General features: G+C 44.5%; 2 protein-coding genes across 7 annotated transcripts in view; both read right to left on the reverse strand.

Moving 5' to 3' along the window:
• Window positions 1-842: 842 nt before the first annotated feature.
• On the reverse strand, window positions 843-9,787 carry TEX52 (testis expressed 52). Its single transcript, XM_053256588.1, has 3 exons — window positions 9,154-9,787; window positions 4,020-4,561; window positions 843-2,579 (listed from the first exon to the last, which is right to left on the reverse strand). Exons 2-3 carry the CDS (start codon window positions 4,535-4,537, stop codon window positions 2,348-2,350), a joined length of 750 nt encoding a protein of 249 aa, XP_053112563.1. The 5' UTR covers window positions 4,538-4,561; window positions 9,154-9,787; the 3' UTR covers window positions 843-2,347.
• Window positions 9,788-10,947: 1,160 nt separating this feature from the next.
• FOXM1 (forkhead box M1) overlaps window positions 10,948-21,129 on the reverse strand; it is a 44,085-nt gene continuing 33,903 nt past the window's right edge. For all 6 annotated transcript variants that reach the window (XM_053256635.1, XM_053256634.1, XM_053256632.1 and 3 more), the window contains 2 exons: window positions 15,733-15,902; window positions 10,948-13,822 (listed from right to left, as the gene is read on the reverse strand). In XM_053256635.1, coding sequence (XP_053112610.1) covers window positions 12,752-13,822; window positions 15,733-15,902 — 1,241 coding nt within the window. In that variant the 3' untranslated portion in view covers window positions 10,948-12,751. The remainder of the gene's footprint in view (window positions 13,823-15,732; window positions 15,903-21,129) is intronic.

A 21,129-nucleotide genomic window follows, 5' to 3' on the forward strand; every position in this document is an offset into this window, starting at 1 on the left:
GGGTAGGGCTGCTCATGTGCATAGCCTTTATATGTTACTAAGCACAAGCTTGAAGCTGTTAAGCTTATTTTTCCTCTCTAACTAGCAGCAATGGGGAGGAGATCCAGGTTGGGACCACAGCATACGAGGATGGAAGCTTTAACCCTGGACCTCACCAAGGTTCTAATCCAGATTCTGCCCGCCCCCCAGATATTATTTGCCCTGGGAGCGAAGCCAATAGGAGCTTTCCTCCCAGGGCAAATAGCTGTAGAAGGGCTCAATTCAGATCAGGATCAGGGTGTGTGTTAAACTCACCCCCAGCTTTTATTTAGAAAGTAAAAACAAGCAGGTGCATAATGTATCACTAGTTTGGCCTTTAGTCAATAACAGGTGCTGTGGCTGCTATAATTTTCAAGAAAACAAGCCCGTGCACATGACCAAAACTCATTAGAGAAGTAGCTCTAATCTAATTATTTTCATATGAGATATCTGCTAGAGGATAATCAGTTTGCTCAAAATGGAGTTGCTTTAGCTCGTTTTTATATACCCACTGCCATTTGTTGTTGCCTGCCATGTCAGGGTGTTGCCCTGCTGTTGCCTGCTTTTGCAAACAAACTGCATGGCTTAGTGATCATCATCAGTGGATCCACTGAGAGGTTCTTCTACACAGACTTGCAAGCTGTTTGTGAGGACTCACTCGCTGTATAGTCCATGGAGAAAAAAGTCACAGTCTTGGTTTGATGGTATTTCAGTGACAATAAAAAAAACTGAGGCATTAAGGTGGAGACTATGAAGAATATCATACAATAATGTGTCATCATGTGCAGCATATTAATAATATACAGAACTTTATTTGTTAGTTGCCCCATAACAAATAGTTCTCTGGGCGGCTCACAACACTGCATTGAAACATCAAACAAACACACATAAATCACAACCACACACATACAAAATATAGTACAAAACAATTTTAGCATGTTTTAAAAGTCAGTTTTTAATATCAGATTTAAATTGTCTGAGTGAACAGAAAGATCTTTACTGGGCATCTAAAAGAACAAAGTGATTATGCCAGGTAAACCTCACTCACTGGGGAGGCTATTCCAGAAACAGGGTGCAACCACCGAAAAGGCCCTCTTCCTAGTAGCCACCCACCTCATCTTGTTTGGCAGGAGCATTCAGAGCAGGGCAGAGGACTATCCGTGATATTGAGATGCAATAGCAAGGTGATTAGAAGTTAAAATATAACTATTTAAACTAATATTTGGATGGCGTGCAGATGAATGGCCCCCCCATCTGATAAATGAATACACTGGGAGAACATAGTGACAGATGTTGGGATGTGCTTGGCACATCCCCCTTTTTAATTGCATGGGCTAGTTTGCTTGGGGAAAGTATTCTCCAAACTGGCCCATTGACTCACTTTGGATTGGGAGATATGACTGCTACCAGATTTTTTTTTGCGGGGGTGGCACCTGGGAGGGGGTCATCATTCTTTTTTATGCTGGCTTTACTGCAACAGAGAATAAACAACTATTTCCCGTTCACAATTAATGAGTTGGCTGCAGGGGGTAGAAATCCACTCAGTAAGAGAAAAAGCATCTGGAATGAAAGGAACATTACAGAAGCTTTGTTGCAGTGCATGCCACACATTTTTCTAACGGTGCAGATGTGGTATTCGTCATGTCATTAGAAACTCCTGATTTGAACAAAACATTACCCACTCACCAGCCTATCTATAAAGGTTTGAGACCTTGTGGGGAGTGGAGTCTTACTAACACCAAAGAGCTAGCAATGAGCGAGGATGGTTTTATACCATGGAGGCAGGAAGGTTAGAATCACACATAATCTGAACTTCCAATACTAAACTGAAAGGCACCATTGGCCCAGATAGGCCATTCATCTCTACGGCCACAGAAAGTGTTATCACTCTGGCCCTCCATCTCTATGGTGAAAGCCCAATACGCCTTGGGATGATAGGCTGGTAACCAATTCAATTTCATGCCAGAACTGCCAGTAAGGACTAAATTAGGACTGTGCTACTGTTAGGACTGTTTTTGTGCCAGTTTAACTCCCGTAGCTTCCACCAAAGAATTCTGGGATTTGTAGCTGTGTTGGGGTGCTGATAATTCTCTGTAACTTTCTTTGGGAGAGTGAATTGCCTGTAACACCATTTTAAAAAATCTGTGGTGCAGATATGCCCAGAATGTCTGCTTAAGTGCTCTTTGGATGTGCTGCTCGATGTTTTTGCTGCTATTAATAATTCTCCAATGATAGCTTTGCCTGCATTTAGAATGACAGTTTGACTGATAAAGGTCTGAAGTTCAACATAGTAATGCCATCAATGTCAGGCTCATCTGCCTTTGTTTATTTAGTAGTTAGGTGTGCAAGGCCTTATTTTATTCCCAGAAAGGGACAGTTGCTGATATTTCTCCACTATCTCCTCATATATTGGACTACTGTTCTTCAGGGCAAACTTGACAGCTGCATTCTGGTAATGGGGTTGGAGGCTTGGACAAGGATAATCCCAGCATTGTCTGGAAGGGGGTGAGACAGGCTGCAGCTGGACACTAAGTGATGTTGGGATGTTCTGATGCTTATATCTGTCCAAAAGAAAGATAACCACAGTAACAATAACTCTTAGCATTTCTGTAGTGGATCTTAAGAGCTCAAAGTATGTCACGTATATTATCTCAGTAATCCTTACATGGGCTTGTAAGGTAAGTCAGTTGTTATCTCTGTATTGCCGATGAGAACTGAGGCTAAAAGAATCATGTGGCATGCCAAAGGCCACTTAGTATATTTGTGACTGAGGTGAGATTTGGTCTTGTTGGGTCACATTCTAAACTGCTACACAAAAATAATACTTTTGTTATTTCTTCAAAACGAGAAACTTTATTGACAAATGCTGGCCTAGCTCATTTGCTTACAAATGAATAGACTGCCAGACTGCTACTTAGTTGGGATAGAGGACTGGAGGGTTACTTTAAAGGCAGGGAGAGAAAAAGAGCAAAGAAAAGAGATGGCACCATGGACCTAGAGGTGTTCTGGGATGGAGCACCTGGCAGCAATACCGTATTTACCTGAATAGAAGATGACTCTGAATTTAAGATGACCCCCTTAAAAATACAGATTAAATACAGGGTATACTTATATTTACCCCAGAGGCAAAAGATTCTGCATTTAAGACAAACCCACCATTTCTAAAATAAAATAACTGAAGGTGTGAAAACTAGTCTTGGATTCAGGTAAATACAGTAGGCGGAGTTAAGAGAGCAGGAGACCTTTAGGTGGCTATGGGTGGTACAGTTGGAAAATTGAAGTTCACTGGGATATGAAGGCAGAGACATAAGGAGGGTGAGGCTATAAAAAGCCTTACAGGTAAGGGACAAGGAGATTGTGCTAGATTTGGAAGCTGGGAGGCTTGTGTAGGGATTTTGAATAGGGATGCCACATGCACTGAACAATGAGAAAGGTGAATGGTTTTGTCAGCAGATTCTGAACTGAGCTAAGAGCAAGGCATGACAAGGAAACACAAGAGAAAATAAAGTAGTAATAGTCCAGGAGGAAGATTCCTAGAGCATACAAGTCAAGGGGATGGAAAGTATAGTTAAAATATCCCAGTTCCCTAAACCAAGGCAGCTTAATTTGAAAGCCCATCCAGTGTGGTGTCTGAGATAGAAAAGCCAAAAAGCACTCATCAGTTGCTAAAAATAATAATAATAAATTCAACAATTTAAAATTCACTGCCCTTTAATGGTATTCCAAAACCTGCCGCCTGAGATGGGATACCTCGCTCTGTGTAATGGTTGAGCTGCCATCATGTGACTTGAAAAAGCATTCCTATCATTTCCCAAGGCTGCTGATTATGAGGGAAAGACCCGTGTAATTGACCTTGGCTTGGCTATATGGTTACATGATTAAGATGCAGGCCCCAGCCATGTTGGATTCACTCACAGAAAAGCAGCTCCCACATGGCTAGGGATACATCAAAAGGGCCCCTAGCTGGTTGTAGAGAGTGCTGGGAGTGAAGAATATCTTACCTCTTGAACCTCTCCGGAGGCATAATATTCCCCTCCTTATTGAGAGGAGGAGCTCGGCACTCACTCCTCAATTTGAGTTGTTCACATCGCTTCAGTTCTTTCTGTGTTCGGGTCATAACTCTTTTTCTATGTCTTTGGTCCAGGAATAAGGCATCCCCTTCAATGAACTTAACGTAGGTGTTCCCATCCAAGCAGGAGGGAGGAGGGACTGGTGGATCAGCCATGGCGTCTTTCCTGGGAGCTGTGATCCATCGCCACGTATTGCTGTCAAAAATCTTGTCAGGTCTTGGGCGATAGATTGGCGGCAATCTCCCTATGTCCAGCCATGTATGGTATCCCCAGACATGCCAATTACTACTCTCTTCCACTGGGCAGCGCATTTTCTGGCAAACCTGGATTTTGGCATCTGTGTGGGGGGGTTTCTCAACTGCTAGCTTATGGTAGGGTCTTGGAGAAAACCCTGGCCATGAAACATATTTGTCCTTACACAGAAAGTGCCTCTCTTTCCATGTGGTCATCTTGAAAAGGAATTCAGAGAAATCCTAGATAGGGAAAAGAAGGGGGTTCAGAGATACCATTTGCCCCAGTACTGGTTTGCAATCCATTGCCTCTAATGCTATTATTTATTATTATTATTATTATTACCTTTATATCCCGCTCTTCCTCCAAGGAGCCCAGAGTGGTGTACTACATACCTGAGTTTCTCTTTCACAATGACCCTGTGAAGTAGGTTAGGCTGAGAGAGAAGTGACTGGCCCAGAGTCACCCAGCTAGTTTCATGGCTGAATGGGGATTTGAACTCGGGTCTCCCCAGTCCTAGTCCAGCACTCTAACTACTGCACCACGCTGGTTTGTTGAGGGACATCAGCCATGACAAATTTACTTTAAGTAGTGTCCAAGCTTCTACCAGGACTCTCTCACTGCCTTACAGCACTTCCTGTTTGTTCCAGTCTTGTGTTTTCCTCACACATCTGTCAATGCCCTTTAGTCCTTCACAACCATATTACATGACATTTCCTAGTCAAGGGGATGCCCAGGCTTTGGGGTCCCTTCTTGCCCTTTCTTCTCCCTTTCTACTCATACCCTTCTTGTTTCCATGATTCTATACATTCAGACTATAAGCCCCTTGGAGCAAGGAGGTGATTTCCCCCCACTTTTGTTCCTGTTGGAAAGCCAGGCTACTCCTGGCTGACTATTCTATCTACTGAACTTGTACTCAGACCTGGGTATGAGCATTTACAGTACACAGATCAAGTATTAGAGCAAATGAAGTCTGTGGTATTTAGCAGGTGAATTAGAAACCTGAAGGTTTGGCAGATGGCCAGCCTAGACATTTAATGTGTGCTCTCTAACTGTGTGTCTTTTATCCTCCCTAAACAGCAGCTATGGCCACCTAATGGCACAGCAGGGAAGTAACCTGCCTAGAGAACAGGAGGCTGTTGGTTCGAATCCCTGCTGGTGTCTCTCCCAGAATATGGGGAACTCCTATATTGGGCAGCAGCGATATAGGAAGGCTCTGTGGTCACCAGGAGTTGATACCGACTCGACGGCACAACCAAACAGCAGCTGTGGAGGAGGGGGATCCAAACCAGAACCTATGGCCAAGGAGAAAGCTTAAAGCTCTGTTCCCAACATGCCGCAGCTGTGATCTGGATTAAACTGCCCACAGCTGCTATTTGGCTAGCTATTTCAGAACAATCTCGGAATCTTCTGATGTTAAAAAGGCAGTGTAGTTAAGAGACAAATCATTAGAAGACTTGTTGAGAAAGGTAAAATAAAGTTTAAACCTGTTTCCAGCTACAGTATTTACAGTATACAGTTAAAGTAACATATTATTATTATTTTTTGTTAAAAAGCCTTAATTCATAATCTAAGCTGCTTAAGGAGGTATTTAAGGTATGTTTTGGATGAATAGAAAAATGGTCACAAATGGGATTCTTACACCTCAGTGCAAAATTTTAAAACGTTTATACCATTCTTCTTCACTGGATTTGCCTGCATTTTGGCCAACATATGGCTCACTTGCATACTACATTTCATACTGGGCTAGTTCAGATGATATTTCATCTGCCTGGACTATCACGTACAATAAGGGCATGCATGTACTGTGAGTGCACATGACCTTCCCCTCTCCTAGCACACTGGAGTACCTTTCCCTAATTGTATGGGGCAGTGACAATTCATCCAAGCCACTGCTCTACATCTGCTAGAAATACTAGCTTAAACTAGTACTTCTAGCACATGTATGGATTGTTTGTCTGAACCGCCTCTTCCATGCTGTGTTGGGAAAGGGAAAGGCATTCTGGGAAGGGGGAAGTAAGCATGTGTGTGCTCACGGAGTGCATGTAGTGGGTTGGGCATACAAAGTATCATCCAAACCAGCCCTCTGATCAATATCTTGGTTTTATCATGAATACTTAATGATAGTTAATCAAGATACTTTTGTCTTACCAAGTCAGGGACATAATCTGGCCAAAGTTTAGGAAGATCCAATGAAGAATGATTGTATTATAGAAGTTTTTAAATTTTGTGTTGAGGTGAAAGGGTCCTTTTTCTATTTTTTAGCTCTCCCAAAACACACCTTAAATCTCTGCTGTTGTCAGTTTAGATTTTGTCAAACACTCAAGGATATATGGGGGTCTTCCTTTTGCTGGTCTGGCAAAAATCTGTTGGTATATTCTAAAGTTATGACGTTTCACAGCTCTCATTTAAATGGGAAGTGATCTCAAGGCATGTTGTATAATAGCTACCAAATAATCATTTTGAGGACACAAATGGAAGGCGAAAGTCATGGCAATGCATGTTGGGAATCATATTTCTGATTGGCAGATTAAATCCTCCAGGGTTGAGCCCTGCTTCCTCAGGGGAACAATAGCAGGAGAGAGGGCATATCCTCACCTTTTGCTTGTGGGCTCCACAGAGGGATCTGGTGAGCCACTGTGTGAAACAGGATGCTGGACTAGATAGGCTATGGTCCTGATCCAGCAAGGTGCAGCAGCTGTGTGCGGCAGCTGTGAAAAAGGCTAATTCCATGCTAGGAATCATTAGGAAGGGGACTGGAAATAAAAATGCTAATATTATAATGCCCTTATACAAATCTATGGTGCAGCCACATCTGGAGTATTGTGTACAGCTTTGGTCACCGTATCTTAAGAAGGGTATTGTAGAACTGGAAAAGGTGCAAAAGAGGGCAACCAAAATGATCAGGGGCCTGGAGCACCTTCCTTATAAGGCTAGGCTATAGCATTTGGGACTCATTACCTTGGAAAAGAGGCGACTAAGGGGAGACATGATCGAAGTGCATAAAATTATGCATGGGGTGGAGAAGGTGAGAGAGAAATTTTTCTCCCTCTCACAACACTAGAACCAGGCGTCACCCCATGAAACTGAAGGCTGGGAAATCTAGGACCAAAAAGAGGAAGTACTTTTTCACATAACGCAGAATTAATCTATGGAATTCTTTGCCATGGAATGTGGTGAAGGACACTGGCTTGCATGTCTTTAAAAGGGGCTTAGACAGATTCATAGTGGACAGGTCTATCAGTGGCTACTAATCTGGTGGCTGTGGGCCATCTCCAGCCTCAGAGGCACAATGCCTCTCAATACCAATTGCAGGGGAGCAACAGCAGGAGAGAGGGCATTCACATACCTCTTGCCTGTGGGTTCCCCAGAGCCATCTGGTGGGCCACTGTGTGAAACAGGATGCTGGACTGGATAGACCGTGGTCCTGATCCAGCAGGGCTGTTCTTATGTTCTTAAGCAAAATGGCCATTACTGAATTGAACAGGTTTTCAGAAGTAAGAGATGTGGGAAGCCTGTATGTGTGTATTTCTATGTAAAAGGCTGCCACTCTTCTTAGATTAGAGAGAAAGTGTGTGTGAGAGAGAGGGGTGGGGGGCTGTGTGCATGTCTGTATGAAAGAGATGTTGCTGTTATCTGGGGGAGTGGACAACAAAATGGTAGGTGTGGTTCCATGTTAGCAGTTGTAAAGTAATGCATATTGGGTGGGGCGGGGGAACCCAACTTCACATCTATGCTGATGGGGTCTGAGCTTTCAGTGACTGACCAGGAGAGAGTTCTTGGGGTTGTGGTGAAAGACAGCTTGTTGGAAGTGTGCAGCAGCTGTGAAAAAGGCCAACTGCATGCTTGGAATCAGTAGGAAGGGGATTGAAAATAATATCATAATGTTCTTATACAAATCTATGGTGTGGCCACATTTCGAGTACTGTGTACAGTTCTGGTCACTATACCTCAAAAAGGACATTATAGAACTGAAGAAAGTGCAAGAAAGGGCAACCAAGATAATCAGGGGCCCAGAGCACCTTCCTTATAAGATAAGGCTACAATACTTGGGGCTTTTTAGTTTAGAAAAAAGATGACTGAGGGGCGACGTGATAGAGGTTTATCAAATTATGCATGGTGTGGAGAGTGAAGAGAGATAAATCTTTCTCCCTCTCGCATAACACTAGAACCAGGGGTCATCCCATGAAATTGATTGCCAAGAAATTTAGGACCGACGAAAGGAAGTACTCTTCCACACAACACATAATCTATGGAATGCTCTGCCACAAGATGTGGTGTCAGCCAACAGCCTAGGTGGCTTTAAGAGGGGTTTAGATAAATTCATGGAGGACAGGTCTATCAATGGCTACTAGTCTGAGGGCTATAGGCCATCTCCAGCCTCCAAAGCAAGATGCCTCTAAATACCAGTTGTGGGGGAGTAGCTGTAGGAGAGAGGCCATGCCCTCAGCTCTTGCCTGTGGACTTCCCAGAGGCATCTGGTGGGCCACTGTGTGAAACAGGATGCTGGAGCAGACAGGCCTTGGGGGTCTGGCAGGGTTGTTCTTGTCCTTATAGCTTGCCTCAAAGAATTCTGGGAATTATCATTTAGTGAGGGTAGTTCTCCTTCAGAGCTAAGGTTCCCAGAATTCCCTGCAGAGGGAATGACTATTGAACCAGTTTAAATCTGTTGTGTTGATATATGCGAGATGAGTTACTTTCTTCAGAAATTTATTCCCGACAAAGAATGAGCAGGCCTTTTGAGCATACTTTGAGAAGACAGAACTATGCTCTGTGTCATAAAAAGGGGGAAATTACATTGCTCCATGGAGAAAACACTGAGAGAACTACTTGCCTTTTCATCTGTAGGCTTCACTTCTCCTTCTTTCTCTTCTTCCTGCACCTTCTCTCATATTTCCTTACATGCTTTGAGGTTTTAAAGCTACTTTCCTCACCTGTGCCTAATGATCAATTTCCACAGCAACTTGTTGTGATGTCATGTACCAGGAACTATGACTTCAGCCAAGGTTTGAAGAAAAATTGTGGAATCTCAGGAATCTTCATAGGCACATAGGCAGAAGTGGGAGTGTGGGTGTGGGTGGAATTAAGCACTCCTTGGATTCTGATTTGTCTCCCAGTTGTAATGGCTTGTGCAGTTTGTTAGAAGCACGACAAGAGCCATGAATAGTTACAGTGCAGTTAACTGGAAGATTTGAAAGACATGTTTAATATTTCTTCTGGATCATGACTGAGACCATGTAATATTTTCCCTTTGTGCTGCAATCCCAGCGAAAATGGCCTCCTGAAGCTCCTATGAGCTTTGGGAGGAAAGCATCCATTGGTTTCCTGTGATGCCTCAACTACCCAAGGGCAGTTCCATATCGCAGAGACCAGGGACCTGCATAGGTCTACTTGGGAGACAAGATCAAATGCGATAATGTAACTGTTTGTTCACTTATAGGTAAGCTGACTTGCCCATTTCCACAGGCTCATTCTTGACATGGCTTCTGAGTTGGGCCTTCAAGGTTTACCACCCTGGAGAGCAGACTGCTGCCAATATGCCCTGGCTAGTCAGTTGCTGAGCAATTCTCCTCTGCAGAGAGATCCCTGCTTTTGCCTTTCCATCCCCCAAGGTTTCTACTTGGTCCTCATGGAAGCCAGTAATTCCTCCCATAGGTCCTCTTCCCAGGATCCTTTCCCCAGAGCCTTGCGTTTCCTCTTTCTTTGCCCAGCACGGGGTCACATTCCGCCTCCCCCTTGGCTCCAATCTGGATCAGACTGCACCCCCTGCATGTACACAAATAGAGGCACACAGGCTCAAGGCACACATTAGTTTCAAAGAGTCATTTACCCTAGATGAGCATGACTGGGTGTCTACTTCTTCCCCTCATAGCTCAGAAATGAAAGTAGCCCAGTTTGTTTTCCCTTCTTCCAAGACATGGGTGTTTTTTGAACTTAGTATGTGAAATTATGTGCTATGGCGCAGCGGGAAATGACTTGACTAGCAAGCCAGATGCTGCTGGTTTGAATCCCCACTGGTATGTTTCCCAGACTATGGGAAACACCTATATCAGGCAGCAGCGATACAGGAAAATGCTGAAAGGCATCATCTCATATTGTGCGGGAGATGGCAATGGCAAACCCCTCCTGTATTCTACCAAAGACAACCACAGGGCTCTGTGGTTGCCAGGAGTCAACACCGACTCGATGGCACACTTTACTTTTAATCCAGTATATTTTTACCTGGAAGTACATTCCACTGTTTTCAGTGGGGCTAACTCATGGGTAAACGTGCACAAGATAGTACCCTTAACTGCCCACTTGATTTAAATTTACCTTTTGCTTGCAGATAAACATCATGGGGGCTGGTTCAAACAATACTGGCCCCAGTATGTGTGAAATAAAGAGAGATACTGTGATGGCTCATCCCTTGATTGCAAATGCCCCCTAAACAATCACTACAAATACTTGTTTAAACATGATGAGCAGCCCCCACACAGGATCAAGGGATGTGCCTGGATGTCCGCGATGGGCACGCTCTTGGCATGCCTCATCTTTATTCATGTGTGCTGGGCCAGTATTGTTTGAACTGACTCATGGAGGGAGACCAGTGAAAGATTCTAAGGAAACACACAACTCAAACTTGCGCTTCTACTCTGGCTTTATTGCATAGGTTGTCACAAGAAACACACAGACAGAAGAGTGTGACTGAACTACCTCTATGTTGCTCCCCCCCCGCCCCACCCTTTAAGACCAGACCAGTTCTAGGCAGTTCTTAAGACAAAAGTACCCTTCACACAGTTCCCCTCCTTTTTAAACATATGATACCAAGGAGAACAACTTGTACTAGCACATACTTAAATGATGAAGAAACGTGTCAGATCCTCCGCATAGATCACTCTTATACCTTTAAATATTGAGGAACCGTTTTTCAAGCTCCCTGCTTCACTGCTCTAATTCCTGGGTACTATGAAAATTACTTGAAGTGCTAAAATCTGTTAACTAAGTGGCTCATTTGGATACTCTGAAAACCCCAATGATGTGTCCCAGTAGCAGGAAGTAGCATCTGACCCGACTTAACCATGTTGACAGGTGCTGCTTCTTGGTGGAAATTTGAGAGTGCAATAGCTCATTTTGCTAACCTCACATTCATGCTTTCATGGTAGTAGTACTTGTCAGCATGTCTGCATTTGGTCAGATGTTACTTTTATCACATGGCTTTCTCCCTGGCAACACTCCATTGAGAGGGTTTGGGGGTATCTGAACTGATCCACTGTTGTGCTGGACATTTAAGTGCCAGGGGTTTCAGGGGATGAAACATCAACATACGTAGATTGTGAAGGCAAGAGCTCCGAGAACAGGCAAATCCCATCTAGGCCTTAGTTAGATGAAAGGCCATTAAATGCCTCTCCTGTTAGTAGATGAGACACTTCAGGCTGCTAATATATGAATTTTGGGCAACTTTACTATCAGTTATTTTGGCTCTGCTCCTATGCCTTTAACAGGAGGCTGATCTGAATAATTAAGCAGCTTAAGGACAAATGGTGGACAGGTTCACACATAGCATGGCAATTAACCAACTTTAATGTTGTGTTGCAGATGCTGGGTTGCTAGAAGCAAGTGCTGCAGGATAAACTGACATTTCCAAGTCTAGACATGACTGGCATTGGAATAGCGGCCCATGCTAGGAGTGTGCTCATGGGGATGGTTCACAACAGCCGTACTTGCTATGTTATGTGTGAACCTGTCCAATGATGGGGGAAATTTCAGTTGCTAAATGTCTTCATGTTAGGCTCCTGTCAAAGGCACAAGAGCAAGGTGTGAGTAAAAAAGTGTCAACCCTAATTCTGAACTATGCATATCAGTGCATTTGGGGGGGGGGCGGGAGCAAACTGGGAAAACTACAAACAAAACCCCTCACCATTAGCTCCCCCTAAAATAAAATGACTGGAAGCCAACTAAGATGTCAGAGCTCTTGTACTTTTAATACTTGAGTAACTGAGGAAACTTGCACCAGAAGTAACACTTACCAGAACAAGCTGAACCTCTCTCTGCAACTATCAAAGGTACAAGAGCCAGGCCTCCTTTGTATTCGATCACCCTCTTTATATTTTAAAGGCATTTAAAAATGTACAGCTATTTACAAAGACCAAAATCTACAAACAAGATGCTGTAGTGGACTGGAAAACCATGGAAAGGAGATGGCAATTTTCCCAATGACATTTCGGAAGGAATTGACTCAAGTTTTCCTGATTGTTCATACCAGTGTATTGGCCCTCTGTATAACCAAGAGCAATATCCAGTGGAACTTCAAGCAGCCTGTGGACCATACTATGGCCAGCCATTTGACAGGGTCCTTCTAGTGTGTATCACTGCTTAGTAGAATGAAACACAGCCAGTATCCCTTGTCTATTTACTCTCAGCCATTTTCAGACTCAATTAGCCACCTTTGGTCATTTCAGCTCAGGAATGAACTGTGACCAGCTGAGATCAGTTCCCAGGTTGTCATCCTCCAGGCCAGGGAAACTAACATCTAGCAAGATTTTGCTCAAACTGTCATTCATGGTATCCAGGACAAGACCTTCCAGGAGCGAATGGTTTTCGGGGAAGAGAGAAGCCTGAAGTTCTGGGGAGGACTGCTTGCTAGATACAGGAGAGCTTGTCAGAGGCCCAGAGACCATATCGTTAGTTTCTGTATTTAGAAGTGGTGGCTGCGGGGAATCAAACAGGGATTGTCTCAGGGGAGAGCTGCTAAATTCCAGCAGATCTAATTTCTCCTGGAGGGACAGTAATGGTATTGGAGGGGTCCTCGCGGGGCTGAAATCGAGGTTGGTAGTTTCCTTGACAACGGGTGCCAGTCTCCAGGAATCCATGGCTGACAGGGATTGTGTGGTGTTTGATGGTATTTTGCTTGGGGTAGAGGAAATTGGCAACTTGCATAACATCTCTTTAATTGGGGTTTTAAAAGGGCCACTGTCCCCCTGAGAGCAGCTAAGGTGAGACTCTTCACCCAGAGTAGTCTCCTGCCCAAAGGAAATGTCCTGTCCCAGCGTGAATGAATTGGAACCACTGCTGGGTGAAAGGACCAGGACCGGCTCTTCTGAACAAGGCAGGGCTAAGTGCTGCTTCCTTCTGGATCTGCCTGTTTCATGCCGTTCTCGCCTCTTTATAACCAGCATGTCCAACATGCTCCAGGATGGTGACTTGAGAGCTGTAAACTGTCTCTTTTGCTTTGCAGGCGATGCTGGGAGGAATAAGTCTGATTCTTCACCAGGCTGTGGCAGCTCCTCCTTTATAGGCACTGCTGGGAGAAATGAGGAGGAGACCCATTCACTGGCATGGAAGCTGTCATTCTCCTCTTTTATATGCAGGGCTGCAGGGAATGATTCTCTGCCGATCTGACAGGCATTCTCCTTTGTGGATTGGTGGGGGGCAAATGGAGATGACTCTTCACTATGATAAGTCTCTTCCTTTATGGGGATTGCAGCAGGGAACAGGGCTGGCTCTTCACTGGGTGGCAATACCTAGGCCAGGAACATAGAAAGCAATAGGATACAATACAGTTGAGAAAAAGAGATTGGTATCAAACTCAATTGTCAGGAAATACCCAAGAACGGTTAAAGAGCATCATTACATGTAACTGAAAGATGACCCTTTTTGTACCGGCAATGTGTTCTATTTGATTTCATTTTAAAACATGTTTGTAGCAAACTTCCACAAGTGTGTGCCAGCTTGCTGGAGGAATCTCTTCCTAATGACAGAGGCAGAGAGCCGTCTCCTGCTTTCTGCTCATCTGGACAGGAGTGACAGATCTGCTCCCCACTCCTACCCCCTGGTCCTCTAGGTAGGATGCAGAGGCCTTGGAGTGATGAGAGGGAGTTAGTCTCTTACCTTGTGTCAGCTTGGATTCTTACCACTTCCACGTATTTCCCAGTCCAACACAATGTGAGAGGCTAATCCTTTCCTTCAGAGAAGAGTCAGGATAGTTCATCATTCACTTTGTGCTGGGCTGGCCCATACTCAGATGCAATGAGAGCCTCTCTTTCCTCTTCCAAGCACCTCCCAGTTTGTGAGGTTCTCACTGCATCTGATTGTGGGGGAGAATGAGGAGTGAACAATCCTGTCCTTTGGGCAGTAGGATCAATCTCTGACCTCATATCCTCCTTTAGAAGCACATGGAAAGTGTGGGAAATAGGCTTGCATTCCTCCTAAGGAAGCAGCCTCTCACTTTGTGCAGTTCAGGGGGCAGCACGTGTTCTGACAATGTTACAGCACAACCCAGCCCATTGTTACAGCACAAGCCAGCCCAATGTTATAGCACAACAGTTAGCGGCTGATACATCCCACCCCACTTCATCATCCAGAGGAATGGGGATGAGTCAAGAGGGACTGCCAACCACAACAGAAATGACCTTGTCACAGCTATCCATGTTCTAGTAGCATCCGTTTAGAAGTTTCAACTGGTGCAAAACATGGTAGTCAGATTGTTAACTATTTATGACCTCTGTGGTCATATTATCCCAGGGTTCAAATATTTCCACTGTCTTCCAGTTTGTTTCCAGACTTAAGTTCTGTTTTTGCCTTAACAGCCATTTTAGCTAGAGGACCACCTCTCTCCATACGAACTTGCCTAATTACTAAGATAATTTCCAGAAGCCCTTCTCCAGGTGCTCCTGCCTTTAGAGGTTAGGTGGGTGGCTCCTGAGGAAAGAGCAGCCTTCCCTGTGGTTGCACGCAAATTGCTGAACTCTCTCCCTAGACATGTTTGCCTGGCACCATATTTGTTATCCTTCAGGATAAATCTGTCCTGTTCACTCAAGTTTTTAACAGTCTAAGATCCTCTGGCTTTTAGAAATGTCTTATTTTTACAACGCTGCTCCTTTATTAAGCGTTCTTAAAAAATTACTACAATTTTTCATTGTTTTAAATGCATTCATTTTGTAAGCCACTGAGGATGATGTTTTACATCGAAACGTTTGCTTGTCACATCTGTGGTTTAGTTTTTAAGTTTTTAAACTTTTGAATGTTTTAAAACTTTCAATTGCTCATTAAAGAAGGTCATTGGAAAAAGCTTTGAACTGTGGAAATGTGTATCTCATTGCTCTTATGTCTTGTTCTTTATAAATATTAATAATGGAAAAGATGCCCAAATGTGGCACCATCTTTGCCTCGTTGTGGTTTGTAGCGAATACAAAGTCCTTTACAAAGCAGCAGTTTCAAGTCAAGGCACAAGTACAGACCACTGGGTGGTGGACACTGGATGTGGGAAATGCCAGGCTTGGACAGCCAAACTGGGAGGCATTTCTAGTTCTCAAACACAAACATGGAAGCGTAGCACTATAAGGGAATGCATTAAGGGAGAAAACATGTCCTAAGAAATCTTAACGGGACAAGAGTTATTCAGCATGTCTACACTTCTGCTGGGAAGACTGACCTTCGGAGCAATGTGCACTGGCTTGCTGCTCTGCACGGTCTCAGAGGCACCCTGGGCTACAGGCAGAGGCATCTTTGAGGAAGGCTGAAGGATGAGGGACTGGCTCATGGGGAACTGGATTGGAACCAAATAGGAATTGACACGTGGGAGCAAGGGCTTCATTTTTCTGCCTAGAAAGGAAGCAGAGGTATCAGCTTTGCATCTAAACTTGCAAGAACCGGTTTGGCAGTCCTTTTATGGGACCATAACGTGCGCACTGGCCACTTCCAGTATGACGCTGACTGGGGTGGCAAGGAGGTACACAGCAGCCCTGCGCCAACATTTTTTGAGACAGCGCTGGTGGGGGGTTGTGGATGGACACCCTCCCTGCTCCTTAAAGGTAATCCCCCCACACCTCCTGGGAGTGCACAAACCCTTTTGTGCATATCCCTAATCTAGTCCAGCATCCTGTTTCACAGAGTGGCACACCAGATGCTACTAGGGAGCCCACAGGCAAGAGGTGAGGGCATGCCCTCTCTCCTGATTTCTTTGGTTCATGTGGATCTGGTGAGGGGTCAATTCCATCTGTGAAGCTTGCATCCCATATTCACAGTTGCAGATGCTTGACATGGTAGAGACAAGAAGTTTGAACATCCTCAAGTCCTTTGTGGCATGGAAGATCTGATTAGGAATCCTGCTGTTGCTCCCCTGCAACTGGTATTGGGAGGCACTATGTCTCTGAGACTGGAGGTGGCCCACAACCACCAGACTAGTAGCCATTGATAGACCTGCCCTCCATGAATTTGTCTAAGCCCCTTTTAAAGCATCCAGGCTGATGGCCATCATCACATCCTGTGGAAAATAATTTCATAAATTATGCACTGTGTGAAAGAGTACTTCCTCTTGCCGGTCCTAAGTTTCATGGGATTACTCCTGGTTCTAGTGTTGTGTGAGAAAGTTCTCTGTCCACTCCATGCATAATTTTAAACACCTCGATCATGTCTCCCCTCGAGCATCAGCTTCTGGCAAGCTGATGCTTTGATCTCTTCTCATACTCATCTTCAGAAAACCCAATAGCTAATTATGTACTAACAGTGCACAGAATTAGGATAAAGGTCTTCAGCTTAATATGCAAGCCAAGGAATCTAGCAAAATAAATGCCATTATGTACCTCTTAATCCATGGTCCAGGGATGCAGCTCCTAAGAGAACTCAGCATGCCTGCACTTCCTGAGCACCAATCTGTTTCCTTTTCTGCTGCATCAATGTACCTTTTGGTCCCTATACTATTGGGCAGGAACTGCGTAGGCAACCAACATGCAATAATCTCCCACTGCTTTTCTGGCAACAGGACATTGGACTTACCATGAGTGAACACTTATCTCTTTGGAGATAAGAGGACATCCTGTAAAATGTGACTCCTCCCATTGGTCTACAGAGGCAAGGTTTAGCTGAACTCTCTGTCTCTCATTGTGGGGGAGTCCCCTCCCAGTTCAAGACATACTGCTAAAATACAGACTGTCCATAACAGAACACATGAACAACCCAAGAGGAAACAGTATCAAAAACAGGAAAAACAATTCCTGAGCCTGAAAAGACAGCAGTCTCTCCTCCAGAGCCAGAGATGAACAATTTGCAGTTCCCAGTAAGAACCACCCTGACAATGTGCTCCCCAGCTGTAGAGACTTTCATTGGGGGGGTTCATGTGGATCTGGCGAGGGGACATTTCCAGCTGTGAAGTTTGCATCTCATAGCCACAGTTGCAGACGCTTGAGATGGTAGGGACAAGAAGTTTGAACATCCTCAAGTCCTTTGTGGCATGAAGGAGATCTGATTAGATACTCCAGATAGGGATAGCTTTCAGGTTGACTACAGGTTTAATTTCCTGTAGTCTGAGACAGGCTACTAAACCACTACAAGTTTGGAGAACATCTTCAATGCACAAGCAAGGCCATACAGTAGAAGCTTGAGTTGATGATGCTTCTTCTGATAGGTGAAATGAAGAAATCTGCAGTGCATTGGTAAACTAGGAAACTATAGACATGCCTATGTGAAATCCGGGGATAGCAGGAAGACCTTTGATTTGAGGGCTTCTGCTATGAACATCAGTGCCTCCATCTGGAGCTGCCTGTTTTAGATGTTTAAAAACTCATGGTCCAGGGTGGTCTTCCAGTTTCTTTTCTTTCAGCACCGTAAATTATATTGAGTAGATGTCCAAGAACTGCTCCTGTGATGGTACATCCTCTGTTGTCCTATCTCTATTAGATGAACTACTAGAGTACAAAGGTGTTTCTCTGGAGGCTTGGATCTTGTCAGCTGGACAAATACACTGTGAGAAAAACAAGTGAGCAACCTCTGCAGACTGTTTTCCTCACTCAGAAGTCTGCTCACACTTTGTAGCTGCCCTGCACGCAGGTAGAGAGCTGCCTGCTGTCAGTTATGGTGTGTTGTTGTCACCTGGGGGACCCTTTGCACACCTCAGAGACCTGGTTAATGGTGGACTGTGGGTTATTTCCTCTACTGAAATCCCTCTGCTTTGGCCAGGAGGATCAACCGAACTCTCTGAGGTGATGGATGCTTCTGAGGAGAAGACATGGAGGTCATTCACACAATGAATGTGTGTTCGGGGGGAAGCCTGCTCAAACTCACCTTCTCCCCAGACAATCTGTGCAGTTCTGAGCTCCAGAGGCTGAGAGGATGCGTCCCAGCTCTGGTTATCCCACAATGCACTGCACCACAAGCACCGTGCATCAACAGGATCCTACGTCAGACAGGTGCTCTAGATGAGCATAAATCCCAGTGGCCAGGTTAAGGGAGTGCTTGTTCCCTTAAGCTCAACTAAGAGCTGGGCTTAGGAGCGGGGTTGGGCTAGGTGGGAAAAGCAGGATCCATGCGGATCCTGGCATTACACATGAGCAGCCTGTGTTCTACTCGGGTTTGAGAGCTTTGTGTGCTCCCAATTTTTGGTTGTGTGGAAGCAAGGCAAGAGGAAAACTTGGGTAGAAGTGATAGTATGGAAGCAAGGCAGGAGGAAAAGCTACCTAGGCTTTCCTCTTATCTTACTTCCACACAACCAAAGACTGGGAGTGCACACAGCTCCCAAACCCGGGTAGAACACGATTTTTGATTTTGTGAATGACCTCATGCCTTTTTGTCCCCACAGGAAATTCCAATGGGATTCTCCAAACAGCCTGCATACGTCAAGGAAGAAATGGCCAGATGGAATTTTGAGTTTTCATTGCCAAGTTCTTAAGCTAAAGGTATGTCTGATTATCATAATGGCTGCCATGAATCTCATACCATCCAGACAAGCATTTGCTATAAAGGCGGTAGCTTCTGGCTAATTCATTAATGCCTGCTCTGAACTGCTTGTTCTCTGGAGGGGCGGCGGGAATCAGTTGTATGATCAAAGCTCATCAAAGCTTGCACAATCAAAGCACTAGCACTCTGGCAAAAAGTGAAGGACCCTGCCACATCTCTGATGGAGAGGCAGTTGTTGCATGAATGCCCAAAGATGGAACATAGGAAGCTGCCATATACTGAGTCAGATCATTGGTGTATCTAGCTCAGTATTGGCTTCACAGACTGGCAGCGGCTTCTCCAAGGTTGCAGGCAGGAATCTCTCTCAGCCCTATCTTGGAGAAGCCTGGGAGGGAACTTGAAACCTTCTGCTCTTCCCAGAGCGGCCTCATCCCCTGAGGGGAATATCTTACAGTGCTCACACATCAAGTCTCCCATTCAGATGCAACCAGGGCAGACCCTGCTTAGCTATGGGGACAAGTCATGCTTGCTACCACAAGACCAGCTCTCCTCTCCTAACTAATTACTACCTACCTAATTTACAGAGAAAGTTCTAGGTACAGAAGCAGGAATGGAAAAGTAGTAGATCTGTTTAACTGCTGCAGTGGTCTATGCCAAGAGTCCCTTCTTCCTCTGAAAGCCAACTTTCAGGGGAATATCTTACAGTGCTCACACTTCTAGTCTCCCATTCATATGCAACCAGGGTAGACCCTGCTTAGCTAAGGGGACGTCATACTTGCCACCACAAGACCAGCTCTCCTCTCCAAATAGATGAACAACAGAGATGAAGAGGGGTCCCTGATAGATACAAGCGATAAGATGGATTTTCTCTTATGTAATTCCATCTTCTTATTACTTGCATCTTTCAAGACCCCTCTCTATCTTTGGGCACCACTGTGGCCACAGAATCAGAGTAGTTTGGAGAATATCTATGGTCATTAAGTAGGCAGCAACTGTTTTTTAAATCATTGTTGGCATAGAGGGCCTATAGTACAAGTTAATTGTTACATTTCAGTGGACTGAACCAGGCTGTGTATTAACATGAGTAAGTTTGAGGACCACACACAGAGAAATACTTCATGTTATTTTCTACAGTTAAGTGAGATGAATACTCAAGAGACCTCAAAGCAAACTATACAAAATGCCCTTTGCCTCATGTACTGTTCTTCCAGCCAGTAATTTGTAGTTACAGATATACAGTATATGGATTATACAGCAAGGATAGCAGATGTCATCTTGGCTTTTATAGACACTGTCCAATGCTAAAAAATGATGATAATGTTTTTACCTCTCTAATCTGTACTCTATCATGTACTCTATCAACACAGAAATTTCACTTCTCTCTAATTGTACTTCGCTTCAGTGCAGGACCTGGGGGAAAAACCAGTCTGAAATCTGGCAAGAATGTCATTCTTGATAGAAAATTTTGCTGTCATTAGCATTTCAAAACATGGTCACCTGATCATAGCACTGAACTTGACAACTGGAAACTGAAGGTAGTTTGAGGGATTGCGGGACAGAGAATGACAAAGCTCTTAACAACTGCGCCAGAAGTATCCTACTTAGTTAATGAATTTGGGGTGGGGGGAGACCCCATGTCCATTGCTTCAAAATTAAAAGATGATATTCCCCTCAGGGGATGGGACCACTCTGGAAAGAGCACCTGCCTGCTTGCATGCAGAAGGGTACAAGTTCCTTCCCTGGCATCTCCAAGATGGGACTGAGAGACTCTCCTGCCTTCAACCTTGGAGAAGCCACTGCCAGTCTGTGTAGAAAATATTGAACTAGATGGACCAATGGTCTGACTCGGTAGAAGGCAGCTTCCTATGCCAAAAGTGAAGCTGAAGACCTTCAAATCAGCAAACACTTCTAAGGCAACATCTGTGGGTGATAAGGCCATCAACATAAAGGAGGTGTTTTAGAGAAATGTATCATTGCAGCCAGAATGCATCCAGAACTTGACCTGAAAAAGTGCATTTGGAAGTATAAATTTGGCTTCATTCTTTAATCTTGTCGGCGCCAGATTGATCACTCTTGCTACCACATGACACAGCTGAACTGCTCCTTAAACTAGAAGCTGAAGGCAAACATGTCACAAGTAATACTAGTAGGTATGACG

Source organism: Hemicordylus capensis, chromosome 5 (genome assembly GCF_027244095.1).
Source record: "Hemicordylus capensis ecotype Gifberg chromosome 5, rHemCap1.1.pri, whole genome shotgun sequence".
NCBI classification, from domain to species: domain Eukaryota; kingdom Metazoa; phylum Chordata; class Lepidosauria; order Squamata; family Cordylidae; genus Hemicordylus; species Hemicordylus capensis.